This window comes from Pavona decussata, unplaced genomic scaffold (genome assembly GCF_977016875.1).
Source record: "Pavona decussata unplaced genomic scaffold, jaPavDecu1.1 SCAFFOLD_376, whole genome shotgun sequence".
In the NCBI taxonomy this organism is placed as follows: domain Eukaryota; kingdom Metazoa; phylum Cnidaria; class Anthozoa; order Scleractinia; family Agariciidae; genus Pavona; species Pavona decussata.
Window position 1 is genome coordinate 349,820 of NW_028145751.1, and position 23,190 is coordinate 373,009.

The window sequence follows — 23,190 nt, forward strand, 5'->3', positions numbered from 1 at the left end:
CTTCTGCTGTTTTCGCGTCTTCGTTTGTCTCTTCAGATAAAATAAGGAACACTCTTTTCCATATCTCAAACTGGCTTTGTTTATCTTCAACGGTGAGGTTTACACAATGGCCGTTTTTATACTAGAGGACGCATTATCCGTCTGGACGAGCTTTGTTGTTTGTCTGGTTATTCGCCTCTAGTGTAAAGACGGGCACAAGACGGATTATCCGTCTGGACGAACTATTTTCCGTTCTGCGTCGTTCAAGACGAACAATAGAAGATAATCCGGATTCCGCCTAGACGGATAATCCGTCTTGTGCCCGTCTTTATACTAGAGCCGAATAACCAGACGAACAACATGTTTGCCCAAGTTCGTCCAGACGGATAATGCGTCCTCTAGTAAACACTAGTAATAGCTTTCACTAGAGCTGCCCCCGCTTTTGAAGATCTGTTTAACACCTGTATATGGTTTTTACTGGATATAAATACTGTGCATACGAATGTTAAAAAAGAAACGTTTGAATGTTTATTGAAGCTAACATCCATGTAACTGGTTAGCATATTTCTCTGTAAATTTGACATTGAAATCTATTACAGTCATACCGTTTTGTTTTCTGAAACAGCAACGTACTGTATGTATAATTATGTGAACTCGTGGTTTGAAAGGCTTCTAAAGATGCAGAAGATGGCGAAACGTGACTTCGTGGTTACAAGACCTTGACACTCTGCTAGAAGATGGCAAAACGCGAACTCGTGGTTGAAATGCTGCTAAATGATGGCAAAATGCGAACTCGTGGTTGCAAGACCTTGAAACACTGCTAGAAAGAACTTGAAATGCTGCTAGAGGACGACGAAACGCAAACTCTTGCTCGCAAGACCGTCAATCGCTGCTCGAAGACCTCGTGGTTGCAGAATGACAGCTACCCGACAGCATGCTGAAATATTACCCGAGACCACCGTGCGCACCTAGTTTGATCAAATCGAGATTTTTTCGCATACTGACAAATTTACTTACAGTACTTACTTTCTTATATTTTGAAATTCCTTATATGTATACACGCGGGGAATCCTAGGGTGCCTCCTCGGGCTTTGGCCTCTGGGCCAAAACCCTGCGGGGTAAAAAACCGGCCATTTTTCGTTGTCGTCATGAAATACTTAACGTACACGAGAACAGAAGCTTGATTTCTAGGCAGAGAACTGAGTGAAAAGTGCGCAAATTTGGCCAGGAACAGCATTTTGCAATTGGGAGAACTTAGGGGGAAATGCGCAAGTTCGGCAAGGAACAGCATTTTGGGGTTAATATTTAAGGTTAAGCACTGATTTGGAAACGGTTAGTTTTTATTTATTATGACAGATAAATGTATGAATAAGTGAATGATCATCGCAGTGAAATGAGCAACAGTTGCGAAAAGAAGGCACTGCACTCTCTCCTCCGCAGAGGTTCGATGGGGTGTTATGTGTATCCGCTGAACGAAGTGAGTGCAGGCGCAAAAGCTGAGCGGGTTGACCTCTGCCAGAAGCATGTCGTTTTCCAGTACATCCTTGTCGTTTTCTTGTACATCGATAGATTTCTCGCTCATCTCTAAATTTGACAGTTTCATTCTTGGCGGAAGTCAGCATTTACTTTGTCTCTACAGTTTGTGGTCGTTAATTTTAAGGTGAGATCTCACAATTTCTAGAAAAAAGCAAAATCGTTTGTATTCGAAGCCCCCCTTGAAACCCGTGGAGAGTGGACTTAGTACATTTCGCTTCGTAAAAGTCAACAATAGTCACGAACAAATAATGGCTTTTTCTGGGCTTGAAAGGCCTTTTAGCTTTTTATAATCTTATTATAAAAGACAGTTGTTTCATCACAGTAAATAACAAGCTTCCCGTGAGAACTAAATGCTTGTTAAATCACCGAAAGATCATTATAATTTCTTCTGATTAAACTTGTTTACAAGGTAAAAATATCAAGGTTGGTCGTTTTGGAGTATAGAAAAAAATACGCTTTGATTAAAACATTAAGCAAACTTGCTCTAGTCTCTTTTAAGACTGAATTGACAGTTTTTGTTTGGTCTCAGCTGGCAGACGTTTCCTCAATAAATCATTCCTTTGCATGCACTCTTTTACCTCCACACGATCGCCGCTCGTGTAACTTGAATTTCATTATTGTAGTGATGATTCAAGGCATCACAGCAAAATAAAAGCGTTTTCTAAACAGTCATCATGAAAGGAACAAACTTTCCCCGATTTCAGTCTAAGCATGTAGGTAAGTTTTCGTGAGTAAATCTCCACATCGCGCGACATGACAATTTCACAAACACCCGCCATTTTTATGACATAAGTACGCACACCACCCTATTTACAAAATGACTCCCCCGGATCGCAGCCTTATTGGGCGTGGTTTCTGGCAGAGGCTCCCGCCGTCGCCTTCCACGGAATTTTACGCCTGCACTCACTTTTCTCAGCGGAGCCTCTGCGGAGGAGAGAGGGCACTGCACCGGTATCGCAGAGTTCATGGTTCGAATCCCGTTCAATCCTGAATTTTTTTTTCAGGTTTTCTTTTCGCAACTGCTTATGTTGCGCATATAACTCGATGATAATTTACTTATTCATTCTTTCATCCGAAGAACAAATTTGAGTTTGAGATATGGAATGAGTGTTAAAGCTAGAAGGCTAGCTTTTATTCTTGGTTTTCACATGACGTCATAAAAAACTGAAATTCATAACTAAACACAATTTTGGGTTTTTACCTTCATCACATATAAGAAAATCTAAATTTCCCTCGGCTTGCTTGTTTTCAGCAGGATAGCATTCTTTGTTTTGAAAAAAGAGCAGTTTGAATTTTAGACTTTTGCGCAGTGCGTGACAGAAGGATTGCTGCTCTAAACATGTCACGTACATGAAAACATCGATTCGCCTCGTGTTTTTTTTAGGACATGTAATAGAAGCGTTAATGTCAATGTGTGAAAGTTCAGCAGAGAGAAGAAAGGCTTTGAAATAGCCAAGGCAAACTCCAGATGTTTTTGCTGGTTTCCGGCCGCCATGTTGGTGCCCATCAGACGGGGCACCAACATGGCGTCCCATACTAAACTCTGTAATTTTCCGTGGTACATTTTCTCGAATAACTCGATTAGGAGATATCGCACAGCCCTGTGGCTTTCACACGTTGTTTATGTATCACTCTTCTACAACATATCAATTTCTTGACTTTATCTCTTGAATGGTTGAGGATTTTATTTTTTCACTTGCGTGACGATGTGTGAGGTGAAAACCACCTATTTATTTATTATTTATTTATTTATTGCGCATGTCAGTAGCTTGTGTGTAGTTGAGGCGTCTAAATTGGTCATTTCCGAGAGTTGCTTTGAACCTCGATATGCAAGCGAGGCTTCGGGTTCCTCGTTTGAAATACTGTTTTCCACCTACTGAGGAAAGGAAAGTGCTTTCTGGGTGGTCCGGCGCCATTCTTCTCACTATGGATGTCTCTTCTCCACACTAAAACCTCATAACGAAGGCATTAACGCATGTCGACACTTCCTCCATACACACTTCTACCATTAGGGAAGTGTTCAAAACTACTCCACTCAAACAGGACCCACCAAACCACAAATTAGGTGATGGTCTCTGACTGCATCCCTCTTCCTCAACCTCAAAAGAAGGTTTCTTTACTACATAGCCACCCCTCTATTCAGCAGTAAAAAATTGACAATGAGATTCAAACCTCACTTTTCTTTAGTTATCAAGCAATGTTGACTCTTCCCGGCTGAATATTTTTTGTATAAATACAAATTTTAAAGTCAATAAAATTTTGTTGGTAATGTTCATGAGATAGGTAGTGTCTTCGATGGCCCTCAAAACCCCACCCCAACAAAGGTGGGTCCTCTTCGAACAAATTTGTAATGACGCGTTCCCTTAGTACCGAAACTCTACGTGACCTCATACCCATGTTCCTTACTATGAACAATTTTATTTATAGTAAAGTGTATCACATATAAGAAAGATGATTAATCACTTGCAAGGTAAAACGAAGCTTCAGACAAGCAGGAATGCTATAAATTGTAAGAAGGAGATATGTATATATAGAGCCGGAGAGGGAAGGATGAAAATCAGCCTTGTAACCAAATTCCCCACGGTTACGATCGAGTGAAATCTTGTTGCGCGTGAAAATTAGATGATATAAGGGACCTTGAGTAACGACGGCGGCAACGGTAACGAGAACTGTACATGTCCTGAAAAAACAACAGGCCAAAACAGCAACTCCGCAAGTGAACTACGCTTCTTTTGGTACATTTGTTTGTCGTCACTGCACGACTTGGACCTGAAGTTTCCTGATGGGACGTTTTATGGAGGACGTACTGACGCGAAGCGAATTTTTCTTTCTCTTAGCTATAGCTTAAGTTGGCTGTGATCTCCTTGGAAGAATTCAACTCCAGGAAATTTCACCTACATTTGACATTTAGAGCGGTTTCCAATCGAGTGTCGTAAAACCAAAACCAAAGTAATTACTCTGGCCAATCGCAACAGATGTAAACAACACAACAAGCTAATCAGAATTCAAAGCAAATACATGTAACTGGCGCCAAGCGCGGGAAAACGCGTGCAACCAAAACACGATTGGTTTTGGTTTGGATTCCCATTGGTTGAGAAAGTGGCGGGAGGCTTGTTAACCAATCACAGAGCGTAGTAAAGCAAGACCAAAGTGAACGCGAAATTGCTTTCGACACTCAATTGAAAACCGCTCTAAAACGAGTTGGAACAATCACGACGACGTATGAAAAAACGTGAATTCGTTTTTAAAAGTGACGTTTTCTTTGCCTTCGCCGTCATCGTTGCTAAAGCTCGCTGATATGCCTGAGCGCGGGTTGTGCTCTATTTTCGGTAGAGAGAAAGTGAGATTCCAATTTCTGCAAGGTTGAGTCATTTATATTTTTGAGATCTTTAACAGATCCTGCGTATACCTGCAGCATTTTTGTTGTGCGGTTCCTTGCTTATTGCTTACTCAGATTTCGTTCCCTAAAATTTAAGGCAAGTTTAATTTTCAGTTAAAGAATCCGATCCAATCAATTAAACTGTGCAACTTTACGGAGACTCCTATTAAAAGGCCATAAAATGGTGTGTTAATGCTTTCTTGCGGGTGAGAAGTTGTGTTTATTTAAATTCACACATTATCGCATTAAAAATGAATTACAATGTGGTTACAAATGACGACAAAAATGTTTACATATTAGTATATACCACACAAGAGAATAGTACTTTTGGCGCAAGCTGATTGGCTAGCTCTGTCACCTCCGAGCAGCCGAAGAGAAACAAGATGGCTTCCCGTTTCGCCACGGTTACTTACGGAGGAATTTATTTCGATAAACGAGGCGGCTGTTAAAAAAAAATACATAAATGGCAACAAAGTTTGGTTTGACGGCATTAAATGGTAAGTTAGTTAACCTTTTCAACTTCATATTCTAAGGCGAAAAATGAAAATACAATCCCTTGTTTACGAAAAATGCCGAGCACTAAAATTACAATGAAAACAATGAAACATCTATTATTTTTTAGCATGGTTTCAACAACAAGACGAGTTTCACAGAAAAATTGAAGAAATGGTGCACTGTAGGAACTAAACAGGTGTCTCCAAAAGTTTTATTTGTCTGCAAGAAAGCGAGACGGAACTCTCTACAATAAGAAACTCGCTTACCGCGCGCGAGATTTTATAATTTCTCAGTCGGTGAAAGTGATGGATATTTACCTCGGCTCGTAAATATCCATCACTATTCACCTTCACCTCGGTGAATAATTGTTAAATATTATCAAAATTGACCTTGAAGGATGGGACATTCCGTCCAGAGTAGCCCGCGAAGAACCGTAAATTGATTAGCGCGTGAGAGCGCGGCGCGGACGCGCATGATAGCGCGGGTGCGCGTGATAGCGCAGGCGCTGGCGGGACTTACAGTATCAGGAAGCGGGACATTGGTCAGCCATCGCACGGTTCAACTCGTGTAAATTAATGCACTAGTCAATTGAAACCCCCACCCCCCCGACCCGGGACAGATAGGGGGATAATAGGGGCATATCAGCACTTTTGATCAGAGATCTGTCCCCTGGGGGTGGTAGATAAGATGTGTTTTGCTTCTTTACAGTGTCCCCACCTCGGGGAATCAGGGAGATTTGACTGTGGTTAACTGGTACCGAAGTTCGTCGCGAAGTCAATCGACTGCACGTTGTCATTTTCGCGCCATCCATATTGGCTGATTATTGGCAAAATGCTTCGCAAAATTCGGTTTAAAGACAATTCAAAAGAAAGAAGAAAATTTATTCCAGCTCTATGGAAAACTCTGCCTATAAACTCATGGTGCAGCCATGGGTACAAAAATGGCAGTCGCCTCTTAGTATATAGACGACATATTTTCCCTCTGGACTTTAAGGAGAGGAGATGATGCAGTTCATTGAGCAAGCAAACAAACACCACCCCTGAAATTTCAGAAACAGAAACATTTCTGGATACAAACATTTATAAAGGTGTAAGATTCAGAAGCAATTCAGTTCTTGATGTGCGTAAGCACTTCAAACCTACTGAAACATTTCAATATACGCACTTCTCTTCGTGCCACCCACCAGGGGTCAAAAAAGGCTTCATCAAAGGCGAAGCACTGAGACTTCTCATAACAAACTTTTCTAAAAACATATTTGAAGAGTAAATTCAAAATCCTCTGAATCACGGCTACAGGAAAGAGGTTATCCCGAGAACTTAAACTTAAAACAAATTCTCATGAAAGCCTGGCATTTAATAGAGCAACAACCATTGCTCAAAGAAATCTACAAAGACCTTCCCCTCATATGTTACACTGAGAGGGCAGTCATTCAAAGATACACCCGTGAGAGCCAAATTATAAAAAAGGCTTAAACACGCGCTAGGAAGCAGTGCAGGCCTGTTACTCTTGTACCCAATGTGATTACTTGTGATAATCCTGGCTGCCCTATAGAGTTGTTCCATTTCGAATGCATGGGACTTGAGGATGCACCGAGTCGAAAGCGGCTTTACACTGAATGTGCTGTTTAACATTTTCAAAGCTACCACTGTTCAGAAATGCTCTGTTGTAATGTGAAATTCATATTCTTGCAAAATTTAATAATCCACAACAAGTTTTGTTTAATAAAATGTATTAAAAGAAAACTATTGCCTTATTAAAGAATACTTTGCTCCAGATTAATTCAGTGTGAACGGTTTCTTTTGTCTTGTTTTGTTTGGTTTGGGTTTTTTTTAACCCCTTGCCAATTTGTTCCCAGGGGGAGGGGAATTTGATCTCAAGATTTTCCCCAGGGGCTGGAGGTTTTGGTATGATTTGATCAGGGCCTTTGTCAAATCCCCCTACCTGTCCCGGGTCCGGGGGGGTGGGGGTTTCAATTGACTAGTGCATAACCGAAGGGTCAAACGTTTTCTTTTTATTTTAATAAAATAATAAACATTCTTTGTTTAAATAGAGTTACAGCTTTGTATGCCCACAGATTTATTTCAAATCATTTTTGATTGTTGGAGTAAGAGAATGATTTGAATATTCAGCCCTTTTAAAGTTATCGGAGGATAAAAATAAACAGGATCAACGGAATTTTAAATGGTATTCAATTCAATATAAAGCTATTGACAGCGCAATTAGCACTCTTTGTTTGAAACGATTCAGATCATCGGCTGCCAATTTTAATTTCCGCACCACACGACCAAAAAAATTTGCATACCGAACCAAAATTTTTGATTAGGCTCTGTTTTACATTAGCTATCAACGAGCTTTCAAAGCCGGTGTTATTTTAGTGAACTGATATACTAATCGATCGATCTTTATCATACCTTCCTTTACAGATGACCACACAGACTGAACGCTAAAACATGGCTCCCCAAATCGTGTTGATCTCCGGTTGTTCGAGCGGCATAGGACTCGCTACTGCTGTGCTTCTCGCTAAAGATGCTGAGAAACGCTTCAAGGTTTACGCCACCATGAGAAATCTGGCGAAGAAAGGACAACTGGAGGAAGAAGGAAAGGAATATCTTGGAGACACGTTGATTATCAAACAGATGGATGTGAGCAGTGATGAATCAGTCAAAAACGCAGTGCAAGAAGTGCTTGATACTGAAGGAAGAATTGATGTGTTGTGTAAGTTCAATTGTTATTTTCTGTTCTCTGAATGCTCATTCAAATCGGTTATTCTTCGCTAATTTTACCTTGCTTAAGCTGTTAAACAGAGTCGCTTCGATCTTTCCTGGGTTAATTTTCCTCCTCGTTCAAACATATTTATTTTCTTTAGTCTAAAATCTGATCTTTCGTTCATTTTTTTAGAACGTAAATCTAGGACACGCATTTGTTTTGACATACAAAGCGAGTACAATAGTTGGAGGTTGTTTTTAAAACGCTCTTATTTTAATCACTCACAGTAAAATACATTGTGGAATGTTATCAGGACGAGCATAAAATATCGCTGGCGTCAGGTTAAGGCTATTCATTTGGAATTCATTATTAAAAACCAACACCTCACACCTCCTTGAAGTACAAGTATAAAGTACTGCACTGAAAAGCGTTCATTGTAAATGGATGATCCCAAGGGAACGTACCCATTGATAAAGCATTTTATCCTCACATCTTATCGTTGACCGAAATCACCATATGTGAAACTGATAATATAATGAACGTATCCCCAGGCAGCCGATGTAGTATTGTTTATTTAGTCAAATTCAGTCAGGTTTGAGATAAGCCCAAATGTAGAGCAGCACTGAAAGCCGGAGTCCGGAAAAGAAAAACCGGAAACCGGAACCGGAATTCCGGATTATCCGAAACTACAATGCGGAGAGGGAAATATTTAATGGTGAAATATATGACCTGGGGTAAAAAAAACGGAATAAAAAACTGAAATCACTCGTTGGCATAAAAGAAAACGTTGTTTATAAATGAAGCAGTGTCTTACGGGACAGAGAGAAACAACGTACAGGTGAGATCGAGAGACAACTTGGATTGCTTCAGACCGTACAGATGGCGGACTCTCCAATTAAGCGGTAACTTACCTGAGTGCATACTTTCTTCCTCTTTTGTTTCATCCATTTTCCAGGTACCCCGTTTCGACTTGTTTTGAAAAAAGGCTGTTAATTTTTTCGGAAGGTAGCGAAGTGAAACTACAGGTAGAGTGAGGGAAAGTTCCAGGTAGGTCGGCAAATCGGAACCGAAGCGTGCTAAAGGAGCGAAGTCAAGTCTGACGAAAATCATTTGGTGGATTTACTGATTTTGTTCCGGGTCGTAATTTATTTATTCATTCTATATGATTTACTCACAAATACTGAATAATTGTCGAACTACCGAGTTTGTGATGTTGCCTTATTATATGGCTGGCTCCGCGAGCGGGCAAGATGAGTCAAATCCTGCGCTGTGATTGGCTACCCGAGCGGGCAAGATGGAGCTATCTTGCCCGCTCGGGATTACCCGTTGCCCGTCCGCTTGGCATCGAAAGTTTAATCCCAACAACAATGCGGGTTTTCTTCGATTTTCTCGTTGTTTTGGGGGAAAACGCTCACTAAAAAGTTCGGTAAACTCTCAACATTTGCCTAAAGGAAAGGAAAGAGAATGGAATCGTCCTGGTGTAGTGAAAACTTTGTTTCAGCTACAATGAATGTGAGTTGAATCGGTGAGTTGCTCTGCGTGTAGTATTTTAGATAGAATTGATTTTGAAAAACTTATCGTCTCAAGTCGAGTGCTAAATTGATAAGTTCTCTAGGTTTGCAATGACTGTATTTAAATAATAGCGTAGTGGAAGTTGCGGTTAGTGTTTACAGCAGTTCAGAAAAGTATTTTTTTTAAGTTCGCCGAAGAAGCTCACGTTTTTAATTTAGCCGCGTCTTGCTTGTTGTAAACAACAAAATCTTGTCAAAGTTTCGCCCAGTTTTCTGATTTATCTGCTCTTTTTTTCGGCTTATGTTTGCATATAATCTCAAAATCTATTGTTTCATTCAAGAATTAATGATTGGAAGCCGAAAACTGTGTAAAAATTTTTATTATTTACGCCACCGCGCGATCGGCTGAAAATGGCGAGTTTGCCGGATTCTATTCAAATCTTCCCGCTCATGCGAAAATCTAAATTTTTCGTTCTCAATAATTGTATACTCCCTTTAAGCCATTATAAAGTTAGAACCCTAAGATAATTTAGGATTCCTTGTTTTCCACGATTACATGCTAATCCAAAAATGCACTGAAAATAAATCTTGCACCGGCCGGCTAATGAAGAATTTCTTTCCGAGTAGAGCAGTTTCATGTCGTGTTTTGTTTTGTTGTTGTAGTTTTAACTTGATGGTAAAGCCATATAATAAATCCTTTATTGACCAAGCTTGTTCGGTCAAGATGGATGGATATTGGCCTCGTTCTTTTTTTGCGTTTTTATGGACCTCGACTTCGTCTCGGTCCATAAAAACGCAAAAAAAGAACTTGGCCAATATCCAGCCATCTTGACCTCACGCTTGGTCAATAACGCATATGTATTAAAGATGTTCGTTATCGCGGGTGTTTTGCTGCGTAATCAATCACTGAAGCTGCAAACTGAAAACAGATAATTTGCTGGCCATGCAAAATGAAATCTTGCGAACGCAGTTTACTGTAGGTGATATTTGTGGTCTCCTGAAATCTTAATACAGTTTCAAAGCAAAACATAGAGACTATCAAATTAATTTTCTTTACTTCGTGGGCGATCATTTTTAAACCGTAGGACACTCATTTTTCATTGGCGGGAAATAATGGCTTTAATTAATTAGATTTTTTCTCTGGTGTTACGTATCGAAAAATGTAAAATTTGCGTTTGACAAGAACGTCACTTCATTCCACTAATAAGCGTTCAACTCTTTCCCAAGCAGTTAATGTTTAGTTTCCGTATTGTAGTTTCCGATTCCGGAATCCGGACTCCGGCTGTTAGTGCTGGTCTTAAATTAAATTAAACCACCTCAGTTCATGTTTTATTATGAATTTCTCCCAGTTTTAAGACAGCTTTCACCCGCTGTACTAACAAACCAAGCATACAAAAAAGCCTGCGTTATTATACAAACTTAGTCTCCTACGCAGCCGTTCTTAATGTCGTCACGCGTCACGCAACGCTCCTCCTCGAGTTGCGTGACCCGTGACGACACTAAGAACGGCTGCGTAGGAGACTAATAGAAACTCGCCTGCAGATTGAATTCACAGAGACCGAGACCTATAAACGTTTTGGCTTACCCTTAAAATTTTGCCGAGTCTTATTGTTTCAAATTGATCAGATGAAGCACGGATAGTTTTTAGTAGCGGAGAGCGGACTATTTAAAAAATAGAGTGTTTCTGTCTCGGGACTATCGCCTGATAGTTGCCCTGTGAAAATTGGTTGTCCTTAAACAAATATTTGCTAGAGAGACAAAGCTTCGAGGGCTTATCAGATGCTAGTTTTAAGAACATCACTAATTATGAATTTCCAAGCAGGTGGGGGGGGGGGGGGGGGGGGACTGTCAGACTAATAGTCTCGAGACTATTAGTTTTTATTGTTCACCTCATTAAAACTAGCATATATGCCCTCGGAGCTTCGTTTCTCGGGTAAATATTTGTTTTAAGAAATCATATCTTCTCGTTGTAACTATGAGCCAAATTAGCAACAAAATTAATACTATCCAGAACTGGGATTGCTAGTAAGTCACTAATCTGCCTTTTTTTTTTTTTTAATTAGAATATTTTATTAGAGTTAGTATTTACAAGAAACAGTAACAGTAAACTATACAAAGTACATATAAACAGTAGCGTTTTACAAGATATTCTGAAGTATATACGTAAGTTACGATAGATTTTATGTACGGTACATATGTATATTATCATACCTACAAGGGAAAGAAAAAAAACAGGTAACGACAAAAATAAAGTGTTTAAAGAAAAAAAAATAATTACAAAAAAATTCCATATATTTCAGTGAATTTAGTACGTTTGTTGTTTTGAATAGCAATTTCTCTTTGTATATTTACTTTTTCCATTAAGAGTGACAGAAAACTGTCGAAACATAGTTTTTCATCGTGTAAGCATTTGCAATATATGGAGAATTTCGCGATAAGGAGTGTGTAGTTTAAAGCGTACATGTGCATCTTATTGTCAAAAATTCCATATAAAATCATGCTGTTTGATAATATGATATTTCTGAACTAATCTGCCTTGCTTTAACCCGTCAGACAAGTACACTACAGGCCAACAATACTGCAGTCGTGACATAGCATATTTTGTATGCTGTGTTGACAGAGGTAATATGGAAGAACGACTGAATGGTCTTATAATGACGGAATGAATGAAAGAACGAACGAAACTGACAAATGGAGGAATGGATGGAGGAATGATTGTTAGTTTGTTTTCATCCAACAGTTAACAATGCTGGAATCGGCGTATGGTCAGTATTGGAATGCACACCTATCAACATGGCAAAAGACCTGTTCGAGGTGAACTACTTTGGCGCCCTGAGGCTGATTCAAGCTGTGTTGCCAAGTATGAAAGCAAGGCAAAGCGGTCATATCATCAACAACAGCAGCCATCTTGGGATTGTTGGAACACCTTTCAATGCACTGTATTGCTCAACGAAGTTCGCCTTGGAGGGACTCACTGAAGCTATAGCTCCAACATTGCTGCATTTTAATATCAGGTAATGGTCATTTTTCTTACTTTATAACTGAGAACAAAGACCCGCGCAGTTATTAACGTAACTTAAGCAGTTGCAAAAAGAAAGCCTGAAAACCATATTCAGGCTTGAACGGGATTCAAACTCATGACCTCGGCAATCCCGGTGCAGTGCTCTACCAACTGAGCTATCAAACCAACTGGGAGCTGGTCATTTTGTGAGTTCGTAATATACCCGTGAAGGATGAATAAATTAATGCCGAAAATATATGAAACATATATTTAAACTGCGGATGAACAATTAAATAGAAGAAAGACCCCCGCAGTTATTTCCGCAACTTAAGCAGTTGCAAAAAGAAAGCCTGTCAACAAAATTTTCTTACTTGTGAAAGCTATGACAAATTTGAAACCAAATAAAAAGAACAATACCACCAGAAAAGAATAAAGAGTGTATTTCTGTGGTGCTGTTTTAAATTATCGTGCTGTGAAGGGATTAATGTTGTAGTCTGTGCATTAAACCCTTAAGTGTAGTACGTTTCTGTTGTGAAAATAAAATTTAAAATATCAAAAAAGAAAAGAAAAAAAGAAATATAAATCAATGAATGTATCGTTTGGGTCAAGGGTTGAACGTACACTGCAGTACAAATTGAGGGCACTGCAAATCACTAAAAGAAGTAAAACAGACCTGATGCAACACGTTTAAAATCCCAAGGTTGGGAAGCTGACCATTTGGCTCAATTTACAAGCGAGCTGAAGAATTGAAGAATGTATTGAAGTTGTTTTTAGTGAGAGAAAGGACTTGGTTATGGTTATGAATTAATACACCACGTGCACATTTTTACATGGTCTCATGGCGATTTACAATTCTAGCTTCTGTAGCGTGAGGTCCGACGTCAGCATGTGAAGCAACCGCAGGCAGCCGCTATCAGTCCATATTTTGAGCTCAACCCCCCGTCCCCGACCCACGCATGAACGAGAAAGACAGATGAAATCACAGATAGAGATAGACCACCACGCCGGGGATTACGTCCCTTACTCCTTTTGAACAGTGTTTGGGTTCTTTAACGTCCTACAAATTATTAGGAACAAGTGTTGTGAGACAAGACCTACGGTTTATCGTCCTTATCCGAGAAGACTAGAAAGTCTAACCGTTTGCAGATATCATTACAAAGGCAACACTTTTTCTTAAGTTATTTAAAGATCCAGAGTGTTGGTCCGGACGGGGTTTGAACCCCCAACCTTCCGCACGATAGTCCGGTGCTCAACCAACTAAGCTAACCAGTTCGCGGTTGAACAAGGGGCCTCTGAATTTCAAGTGCGCGCCGATGAGCACTCAGCTACGCTGTCTTCCTGGTGCTGTTTATTAGCTGTACAAGGTCGCTCTAACTATTTACTTAAGGAATAAATTACAATTCAAAATTACACCTTCGAACGTTAAAAGAATACTCTCATTTCCATTTGCCTGTGACCAAGAGGCCACGCTATCTCTCTGGCGCCGTTTACTATGGTGTACAAGATCGCCCTAACTTTAAGTTTAGGAATAAATTACAATTCAAATGACCGTAGTACAACTTCAGAGTGGTAAAAGTACTTTCATTTCAATTTGCCTGTTTTTAAATTTTCTCACGAAATCGATTTAAATTTGAGCGTTTAATTCACCAGGGTGATAGTTTTTCTTTGCTATGTAGGTGTACATTGGTCGAGGAAGGCCCAGTACAGACAGCCGCGATGGAAAATTCCAGAAACTGGGCTGGGAATTTTGATATGTTAGCCGCTGACCAAAAGACTCAGGAACTATTTGGACGGTTTGCCGGCAGGATGCAGCAGCGCTTCCTCAACACAATCCAAACTTCAAACGAGATCGCAGAAATTGTGAAAAGCGTTATCCTTAGTGAGAAACCTAATGTACGCTATCAGACGAATGAGAAGTATAACCCGCAAGAAGTGAAGGCAAAACTTACTGATCCAACTGGGAATTCTTCGGTGGAAATGGTGAAAAAGGCTTTCCTCGATGAAGAAGAAAAAGAAGAAGACACACTTTGAATAAATGTGTTCAAGTTAAACCTGCGATAATAGATTCTTTTCTTTTTTAAAGCATGGAAAGGTGTTGAAAGATCAATTCAATGTAGAAACGATCCATTTGCCCATGAATTAATATGACTATGAGTATGGTTATGCCAATGTCAATGACTTTGACTATGACAACTGTTTCTTAAAATGTGGTTCCTGTCCTAAGACAATAAACACGTTTGAGCCAAGCAGTCTTTTTCCCCTCTCAGCCTCTGCTTCAACTGATTTATGTCTTCAGTTTTTAACTTTTCCGAAGCAAATGGTAGCCATTTTAGTATGCGCTTTGGAGCATGTGTGTAAAAATGCTCTTTTTTACGAAAAACTTTTTCTTGAATTTGTTGGCAACTCATAGTGACAGCAGGTGACTATATAATAAAACAATATGCAGTTCCGCACAAGTATTAGGCTGATTTAGCAACAGAACGGGAAGGTCAGTTGGGACAACGGCGCGCTCATCAAGAATGCCCATATATAGTCGAAATAGACTCGTGTCCAGACTATTCCGCAAGCTCTCACGTCCTCAAATGACGTTCCCGTTCTGTTGCTAAATCAGCCCACTATTTACCTCTCCCAGGCCTCTCTATCAACGAATCCTCCTCGGTAATCTTGACCTCATTACGACGTCAGATTTTTTTTACCATGCCTCCTCCTTCGCCTTTCGTATAATGTGTACTAATGGTTGAAACTGATCAGCCAGTTTGTCTAACGTAAAAGGTGGTCTGCAATAAACAGAAGGACTATTATGCTAAGGTAAGTAGTTGTGATAAATAATAATTAATAATAATTAATATTTGTATGGCGCAAATTAACATATACACAAAGCTTAGACCGCCACACCGGGGACTACCTCCCCTACTTTTTTTTTGAACAGTGTGTGGGTTCTTTTACGTCCCGCAGATTATTAGGAACAAGTGTTGTGAGACGGGACCTACGGTGTATCGTGCTTATCCGTGAACAGTAGAAACTCTTCACGGATAAGCACGATAAACCGTAGGTCCCTTCTCACAACACTTGTTCCTAATAATCTGCGGGACGTAAAAGAACCCACACACTGTTAAAAAAAAAAAGTAGGGGAGGTAGTCCCCGGTGTGGCGTTTGCAGATGTCATTACAAAGGCAACACTTTCTCCTAAGTTATTTAAATACCCTTGCCAAACCCATTGCTGATGTTTCTCAATTAGTTGTGTCAAAAAAAAAAAAAAAAAAAAAAAAAAACGATTTATTTTCGTGAATATCTGTTTATGGGTGAAATGTCACCTCAACATTTCTTAATATTGACAATAACTAAATTAATTTTGCTTTACGAAGGGGAAATGTGTCGTTTCAAGAGCTACAGGCAATTACAAGAGGACTTGCGACAACACTCAGTACAAAAAGCGGCTTTTTCCAATTTATTTCATTCAAGCTCGCACATTAGTTACACTCAGTCTTTGTTCGCCTTCGCGATCTAGTCATGACATCTCTGATTATCAGCAGCCAATCGCGTAACGAACCTGTGAAAAGATGATTGACAGGATCTTGATGTGGACCACGCCCACTTTTCCCTTATTTCTTACCATGCAATCGTGACTCGGCTTTATTTCTCATTGAGGCCACTGCTCGAAACATGTCTCCTAAAATCGTGTTGATCTCCGGTTGCTCTAGCGGCATCGGACTCGCTACTGCTGTGCTTCTCGCTAAAGATGCTGAGAAACGCTTCAAGGTTTACGCCACCATGAGAAATCTGGCGAAGAAAGGACAACTGGAGGAAGAAGGAAAGGAATATCTTGGAGACACATTGATTATCAAGCAGATGGATGTGAGCAGTGATGAGTCAGTCAAAAACGCAGTGCAGGAAGTGCTTGATACTGAAGGAAGAATTGACATATTGTGTAAGTACATAGTATTTTTTGGGAATAGTTTTATCCCCCATGTATCGGCATCTCGATCATTCCATGAAATCAATATGTCCCTTTTTCTTGTCTCCTAGCATGTTAATTAGATTAAATGTCTTGTTTTCCTACATGCTGCCAGTGGATCTCTTGTTCAGTTACACAATGAACACTCAAACAATATCTTAACGATGACAGAACTATTTTTGATACATTAATTAACATAGTTATTATTGTACCAAAGTTCATGCATCAATCACCAGAAAATTTAGTCTTTTTCATCACCAGACAAGACCGTACAGCTTGTTTCAACAAGCTACAGTGTCTATTAAATGATTTATGTACTAATAGGTTTCTATTTATTTGTGAAGGAGAATAACACAAAAGAAACTTTGTCTCTCAATCACGGCAAAAGCAATGAGCCAGTGTGAGATATCAGCTTCGTGTCAGAGGAGGTGAATTAATTAAGTAACTTACTTAATTAATTCGCCTCCTCTGACACGAAGCTGATATCTCACACTAAGCATAATATCCGTTACGGCCACATTGAGCGCACGATATTCGGTGATACTCCATTTCAATCTTCCACAATTCTATCTAAGCTTCACGCAAAATAATATACTCTTGCCATACGTTTAACTTTTCCTAAGCTGATCTGTTTTCAAAATTCTGTATAATTCAGCAAATAAACCAATTAAATGACTAGGCAAATTACACTCTTAAAGGGAGGGGTTCACGGTTCTCCGCATGTCAATGAATCAGAATACTTTTTTGCCTTCGCTCGCTATGACCCAAGCCTGTTTAATTTAATTCGTTGTTTATGGATTATTCGGAAGGGGATAGGTAACTCAGGTGGTAATTTTTTTCATATGATTGCGTTAGTTCGCATGCAAAAAACTGTAAACACATCAACCGTTAAAGAAATGCTACGGGTCAACGCTAAATTCCAGTTTATTTTTGTTTCTCTGTTCTCTGAATGCTCATTACAATTCAAATCGGTTATTCTTAGCCAATCTTACCTTGCTTAAGCTGTTAAACAGAGTCGCTTTGATCTTTCCTGGGCAAATTTTCCTCCTCGTTCAGACATATTTATTTTCCTTAGTTTAAAATCTGATCTTTCTTGACATTTGTAGAACGTAGATCTAGGACACGAGCATTTATTTTGACATACAAAGCGGGCACAATAGTTGGTGGCTGTTTAACGCTTTTATTTTAATCACTTCACAGTAAGATACATTGTGGAATGTTATCGGACAGGACGAGCATAAAATATCGCTGGCTTAGGTCTAGGCAGAGGCTAAGTACTCTCACAGAGTCCCCGACATTTGCAATTAATGATTTTCAAGTTAGCCAGGTCACTACTGCAAAATCACTTGGAGTGACCATCGATGACAGACTTGATTGGAGTGGCCATATATATCGAGAAAGTAACAAAGAAAGTCGCTTCTGGTATTGGCGCCATAAAACAAATAAGGCACCTTGTCCCTCAGGCGACCTTACAACTAATATATCAAGCTTTAATACAGCCCTACTTTGATTATTGCAACATTGTTTGGGGAAACTGTGGGATAACCTTACGTAATAAGGTTCAAAAGCTACAAAACAGAGCAGCCCGTGTTTTGACCTACTCAAGCTATGACGTAGATGCCGGTCACCTTTTCAAACTTCTAGGGTGGAAAAACCTAGCTTGCCAGCAACAATTTCAAAGAGCTACGATGGTTTACAGGTCTCTGCACGGGTTGGCTTTAAACTATCCTAGTTCTAAATTTGAAAGGCAAGAAGTGGCATATAACCTAAGAGACTCTGAAAATAAACTCAACGTTCTATTACCGCGCACAAACTGTTACAAAAACAGCTTCAGCTATAGTGGCGCCATTCTCTGGAACAGTCTTCCTTGTAACTTAAGGGAAGCAGAGTCCCTTGGGCAATTTAAACGATTACTCAAAGAACTGTAAGGCACGGCATTCGTGGAAAGCAGCTTTTTTATTTAAATTGTACCGTGGATAAATAAAGATTATCATATCATATCATATCATATCATATCATATCATATCATATCACATCACATCACATCACATCACATCACATCACATCACATCACATCACATCACATCACATCACATCACATCACATCACATCACATCACATCACATCATATCATATCATATCATATCATACCATATCATATCATATTACATATGATATCATATCATATCATATATCATATCATGTCATATCATATCATCATATCATATCATATCATATCATATCATATCATATCATATCATATCATATCATATCATATCATATCATATCATATCATATCATATCATATCATATCATATCAAGGCCATTCATTCGGAATTCATTATTAAAAACCAACACCACACCTCCTTGAAATACTGCACTGAAAAGCGTTCATTGTAAAATGGTGACACGATGATTGACCATGATCCGAGTGATCTTGGATCATTGATCCTGATCTGGATCATCCCAAGGGAACGTACCCATCGACAAAGCACTGACTTTATCCAATGTCAGCCTAATAGTCTGGAGACTATTAGTTTTTTATTTACCTAATTAAAACTAGCATATATGCCCTCGAAGCTTCGTTTGTCGGGTATATATTTGTTTTAAGAACATCATATCTTCTCGTTGTACATAACTATTATCCGAAATTAGCACCAAAATTAATACTATTCAGAACTCGGATTGCTAGTAATCTGCCTTGCTTAAACCGTCAGACAGGTACACTACAGGCCAACAATCGGTGCAGTCATAACAAAATATGTTGTGTGCAGTATTGACTTAATATGGAACTGTGACGAAATGAATGAAGAAACGAACGAAACGGAGGGATGGATGGAGGAATGATTGTAAGTTTACTTTCATCCAACAGTTAACAATGCTGGGATCGGGGTATTTTCTGTATTGGAGTGCACACCTATCAACATGGCAAAAGACCTGTTCGAGGTGAACTACTTTGGCGCCCTGAGGCTTATTCAAGCTGTGTTGCCAAGTATGAAAGCAAAGCAAAGCGGTCATATCATCAACAACAGCAGCCATCTTGGGATTGTTGGAGCACCTTTCAATGCACTGTATTGCTCAACGAAGTTCGCCTTGGAGGGACTCACTGAAGCTATAGCTCCAACATTGCTGCATTTTAATATCAGGTAATGGTCATTTTTCTTACTTTATAACTGAGAACAAAGACCCGCGCAGTTATTAACGTAACTTAAGCAGTTGCAAAAAGAAAGCCTGAAAACCATATTCAGGCTTGAACGGGATTCAAACTCATGACCTCGGCAATCCCGGTGCAGTGCTCTACCAACTGAGCTATCAAACCAACTGGGAGCTGGTCATTTTGTGAGTTCGTAATATACCCGTGAAGGATGAATAAATTAATGCCGAAAATATATGAAACATATATTTAAACTGCGGATGAACAATTAAATAGAAGAAAGACCCCCGCAGTTATTTCCGCAACTTAAGCAGTTGCAAAAAGAAAGCCTGTCAACAAAATTTTCTTACTTGTGAAAGCTATGACAAATTTGAAACCAAATAAAAAGAACAATACCACCAGAAAAGAATAAAGAGTGTATTTCTGTGGTGCTGTTTTAAATTATCGTGCTGTGAAGGGATTAATGTTGTAGTCTGTGCATTAAACCCTTAAGTGTAGTACGTTTCTGTTGTGAAAATAAAATTTAAAATATCAAAAAAGAAAAGAAAAAAAGAAATATAAATCAATGAATGTATCGTTTGGGTCAAGGGTTGAACGTACACTGCAGTACAAATTGAGGGCACTGCAAATCACTAAAAGAAGTAAAACAGACCTGATGCAACACGTTTAAAATCCCAAGGTTGGGAAGCTGACCATTTGGCTCAATTTACAAGCGAGCTGAAGAATTGAAGAATGTATTGAAGTTGTTTTTAGTGAGAGAAAGGACTTGGTTATGGTTATGAATTAATACACCACGTGCACATTTTTACATGGTCTCATGGCGATTTACAATTCTAGCTTCTGTAGCGTGAGGTCCGACGTCAGCATGTGAAGCAACCGCAGGCAGCCGCTATCAGTCCATATTTTGAGCTCAACCCCCCGTCCCCGACCCACGCATGAACGAGAAAGACAGATGAAATCACAGATAGAGATAGACCACCACGCCGGGGATTACGTCCCTTACTCCTTTTGAACAGTGTTTGGGTTCTTTAACGTCCTACAAATTATTAGGAACAAGTGTTGTGAGACAAGACCTACGGTTTATCGTCCTTATCCGAGAAGACTAGAAAGTCTAACCGTTTGCAGATATCATTACAAAGGCAACACTTTTTCTTAAGTTATTTAAAGATCCAGAGTGTTGGTCCGGACGGGGTTTGAACCCCCAACCTTCCGCACGATAGTCCGGTGCTCAACCAACTAAGCTAACCAGTTCGCGGTTGAACAAGGGGCCTCTGAATTTCAAGTGCGCGCCGATGAGCACTCAGCTACGCTGTCTTCCTGGTGCTGTTTATTAGCTGTACAAGGTCGCTCTAACTATTTACTTAAGGAATAAATTACAATTCAAAATTACACCTTCGAACGTTAAAAGAATACTCTCATTTCCATTTGCCTGTGACCAAGAGGCCACGCTATCTCTCTGGCGCCGTTTACTATGGTGTACAAGATCGCCCTAACTTTAAGTTTAGGAATAAATTACAATTCAAATGACCGTAGTACAACTTCAGAGTGGTAAAAGTACTTTCATTTCAATTTGCCTGTTTTTAAATTTTCTCACGAAATCGATTTAAATTTGAGCGTTTAATTCACCAGGGTGATAGTTTTTCTTTGCTATGTAGGTGTACATTGGTCGAGGAAGGCCCAGTACAGACAGCCGCGATGGAAAATTCCAGAAACTGGGCTGGGAATTTTGATATGTTAGCCGCTGACCAAAAGACTCAGGAACTATTTGGACGGTTTGCCGGCAGGATGCAGCAGCGCTTCCTCAACACAATCCAAACTTCAAACGAGATCGCAGAAATTGTGAAAAGCGTTATCCTTAGTGAGAAACCTAATGTACGCTATCAGACGAATGAGAAGTATAACCCGCAAGAAGTGAAGGCAAAACTTACTGATCCAACTGGGAATTCTTCGGTGGAAATGGTGAAAAAGGCTTTCCTCGATGAAGAAGAAAAAGAAGAAGACACACTTTGAATAAATGTGTTCAAGTTAAACCTGCGATAATAGATTCTTTTCTTTTTTAAAGCATGGAAAGGTGTTGAAAGATCAATTCAATGTAGAAACGATCCATTTGCCCATGAATTAATATGACTATGAGTATGGTTATGCCAATGTCAATGACTTTGACTATGACAACTGTTTCTTAAAATGTGGTTCCTGTCCTAAGACAATAAACACGTTTGAGCCAAGCAGTCTTTTTCCCCTCTCAGCCTCTGCTTCAACTGATTTATGTCTTCAGTTTTTAACTTTTCCGAAGCAAATGGTAGCCATTTTAGTATGCGCTTTGGAGCATGTGTGTAAAAATGCTCTTTTTTACGAAAAACTTTTTCTTGAATTTGTTGGCAACTCATAGTGACAGCAGGTGACTATATAATAAAACAATATGCAGTTCCGCACAAGTATTAGGCTGATTTAGCAACAGAACGGGAAGGTCAGTTGGGACAACGGCGCGCTCATCAAGAATGCCCATATATAGTCGAAATAGACTCGTGTCCAGACTATTCCGCAAGCTCTCACGTCCTCAAATGACGTTCCCGTTCTGTTGCTAAATCAGCCCACTATTTACCTCTCCCAGGCCTCTCTATCAACGAATCCTCCTCGGTAATCTTGACCTCATTACGACGTCAGATTTTTTTTACCATGCCTCCTCCTTCGCCTTTCGTATAATGTGTACTAATGGTTGAAACTGATCAGCCAGTTTGTCTAACGTAAAAGGTGGTCTGCAATAAACAGAAGGACTATTATGCTAAGGTAAGTAGTTGTGATAAATAATAATTAATAATAATTAATATTTGTATGGCGCAAATTAACATATACACAAAGCTTAGACCGCCACACCGGGGACTACCTCCCCTACTTTTTTTTTGAACAGTGTGTGGGTTCTTTTACGTCCCGCAGATTATTAGGAACAAGTGTTGTGAGACGGGACCTACGGTGTATCGTGCTTATCCGTGAACAGTAGAAACTCTTCACGGATAAGCACGATAAACCGTAGGTCCCTTCTCACAACACTTGTTCCTAATAATCTGCGGGACGTAAAAGAACCCACACACTGTTAAAAAAAAAAAGTAGGGGAGGTAGTCCCCGGTGTGGCGTTTGCAGATGTCATTACAAAGGCAACACTTTCTCCTAAGTTATTTAAATACCCTTGCCAAACCCATTGCTGATGTTTCTCAATTAGTTGTGTCAAAAAAAAAAAAAAAAAAAAAAAAAAACGATTTATTTTCGTGAATATCTGTTTATGGGTGAAATGTCACCTCAACATTTCTTAATATTGACAATAACTAAATTAATTTTGCTTTACGAAGGGGAAATGTGTCGTTTCAAGAGCTACAGGCAATTACAAGAGGACTTGCGACAACACTCAGTACAAAAAGCGGCTTTTTCCAATTTATTTCATTCAAGCTCGCACATTAGTTACACTCAGTCTTTGTTCGC

At 39.5% G+C, this 23,190-nt stretch overlaps 2 protein-coding genes and 2 non-coding genes across 5 annotated transcripts; 2 read left to right on the plus strand and 2 right to left on the minus strand.

Moving 5' to 3' along the window:
- Positions 1–5,250: 5,250 nt before the first annotated feature.
- On the plus strand, positions 5,251–14,873 carry LOC146452203 (retinol dehydrogenase 8-like). Of its 2 annotated transcripts, XM_085098093.1 has the most exons (4): positions 5,251–5,391; positions 7,813–8,104; positions 12,347–12,620; positions 14,284–14,873. In XM_085098093.1, exons 2-4 carry the CDS (start codon positions 7,840–7,842, stop codon positions 14,636–14,638), a joined length of 894 nt encoding a protein of 297 aa, XP_084954219.1. In that variant the 5' UTR covers positions 5,251–5,391; positions 7,813–7,839; the 3' UTR covers positions 14,639–14,873. The 2 variants fall into 2 exon arrangements, with proteins under 2 accessions (XP_084954219.1, XP_084954218.1); XM_085098092.1 differs by lacking the exon at positions 5,251–5,391 and having other exon boundaries at positions 7,719–8,104.
- Positions 12,721–12,793, minus strand: Trnap-ggg (transfer RNA proline (anticodon GGG)). Its single transcript has one exon. It is a non-coding gene; the product is annotated as a tRNA-Pro (tRNA).
- A 1,333-nt stretch (positions 14,874–16,206) lies between the features above and the next one.
- LOC146452205 (retinol dehydrogenase 8-like) lies at positions 16,207–21,961 on the plus strand. The gene is made up of 3 exons (XM_085098095.1): positions 16,207–16,535; positions 19,435–19,708; positions 21,372–21,961. Exons 1-3 carry the CDS (start codon positions 16,271–16,273, stop codon positions 21,724–21,726), a joined length of 894 nt encoding a protein of 297 aa, XP_084954221.1. The 5' UTR covers positions 16,207–16,270; the 3' UTR covers positions 21,727–21,961.
- On the minus strand, positions 19,809–19,881 carry Trnap-ggg (transfer RNA proline (anticodon GGG)). Its single transcript has one exon. It is a non-coding gene; the product is annotated as a tRNA-Pro (tRNA).
- Positions 21,962–23,190: the final 1,229 nt, after the last annotated feature.

What these genes read in the sequence shown, in the direction of transcription:
- LOC146452205 (XM_085098095.1), top strand. Translation starts at nt 16,271, where the DNA reads ATGTCTCCTAAAATCGTGTTGATCTCCGGTTGCTCTAGCGGCATCGGA. An exon ending in AGGAAGAATTGACATATTGT is followed by an intron (nt 16,536 to 19,434) that starts GTAAGTACATAG and finishes TTCATCCAACAG; the next exon opens with TTAACAATGCTGGGATCGGG. An exon ending in TTGCTGCATTTTAATATCAG is followed by an intron (nt 19,709 to 21,371) that starts GTAATGGTCATT and finishes TTTGCTATGTAG; the next exon opens with GTGTACATTGGTCGAGGAAG.
- LOC146452203 (XM_085098093.1), top strand. Translation starts at nt 7,840, where the DNA reads ATGGCTCCCCAAATCGTGTTGATCTCCGGTTGTTCGAGCGGCATAGGA. An exon ending in AGGAAGAATTGATGTGTTGT is followed by an intron (nt 8,105 to 12,346) that starts GTAAGTTCAATT and finishes TTCATCCAACAG; the next exon opens with TTAACAATGCTGGAATCGGC. An exon ending in TTGCTGCATTTTAATATCAG is followed by an intron (nt 12,621 to 14,283) that starts GTAATGGTCATT and finishes TTTGCTATGTAG; the next exon opens with GTGTACATTGGTCGAGGAAG.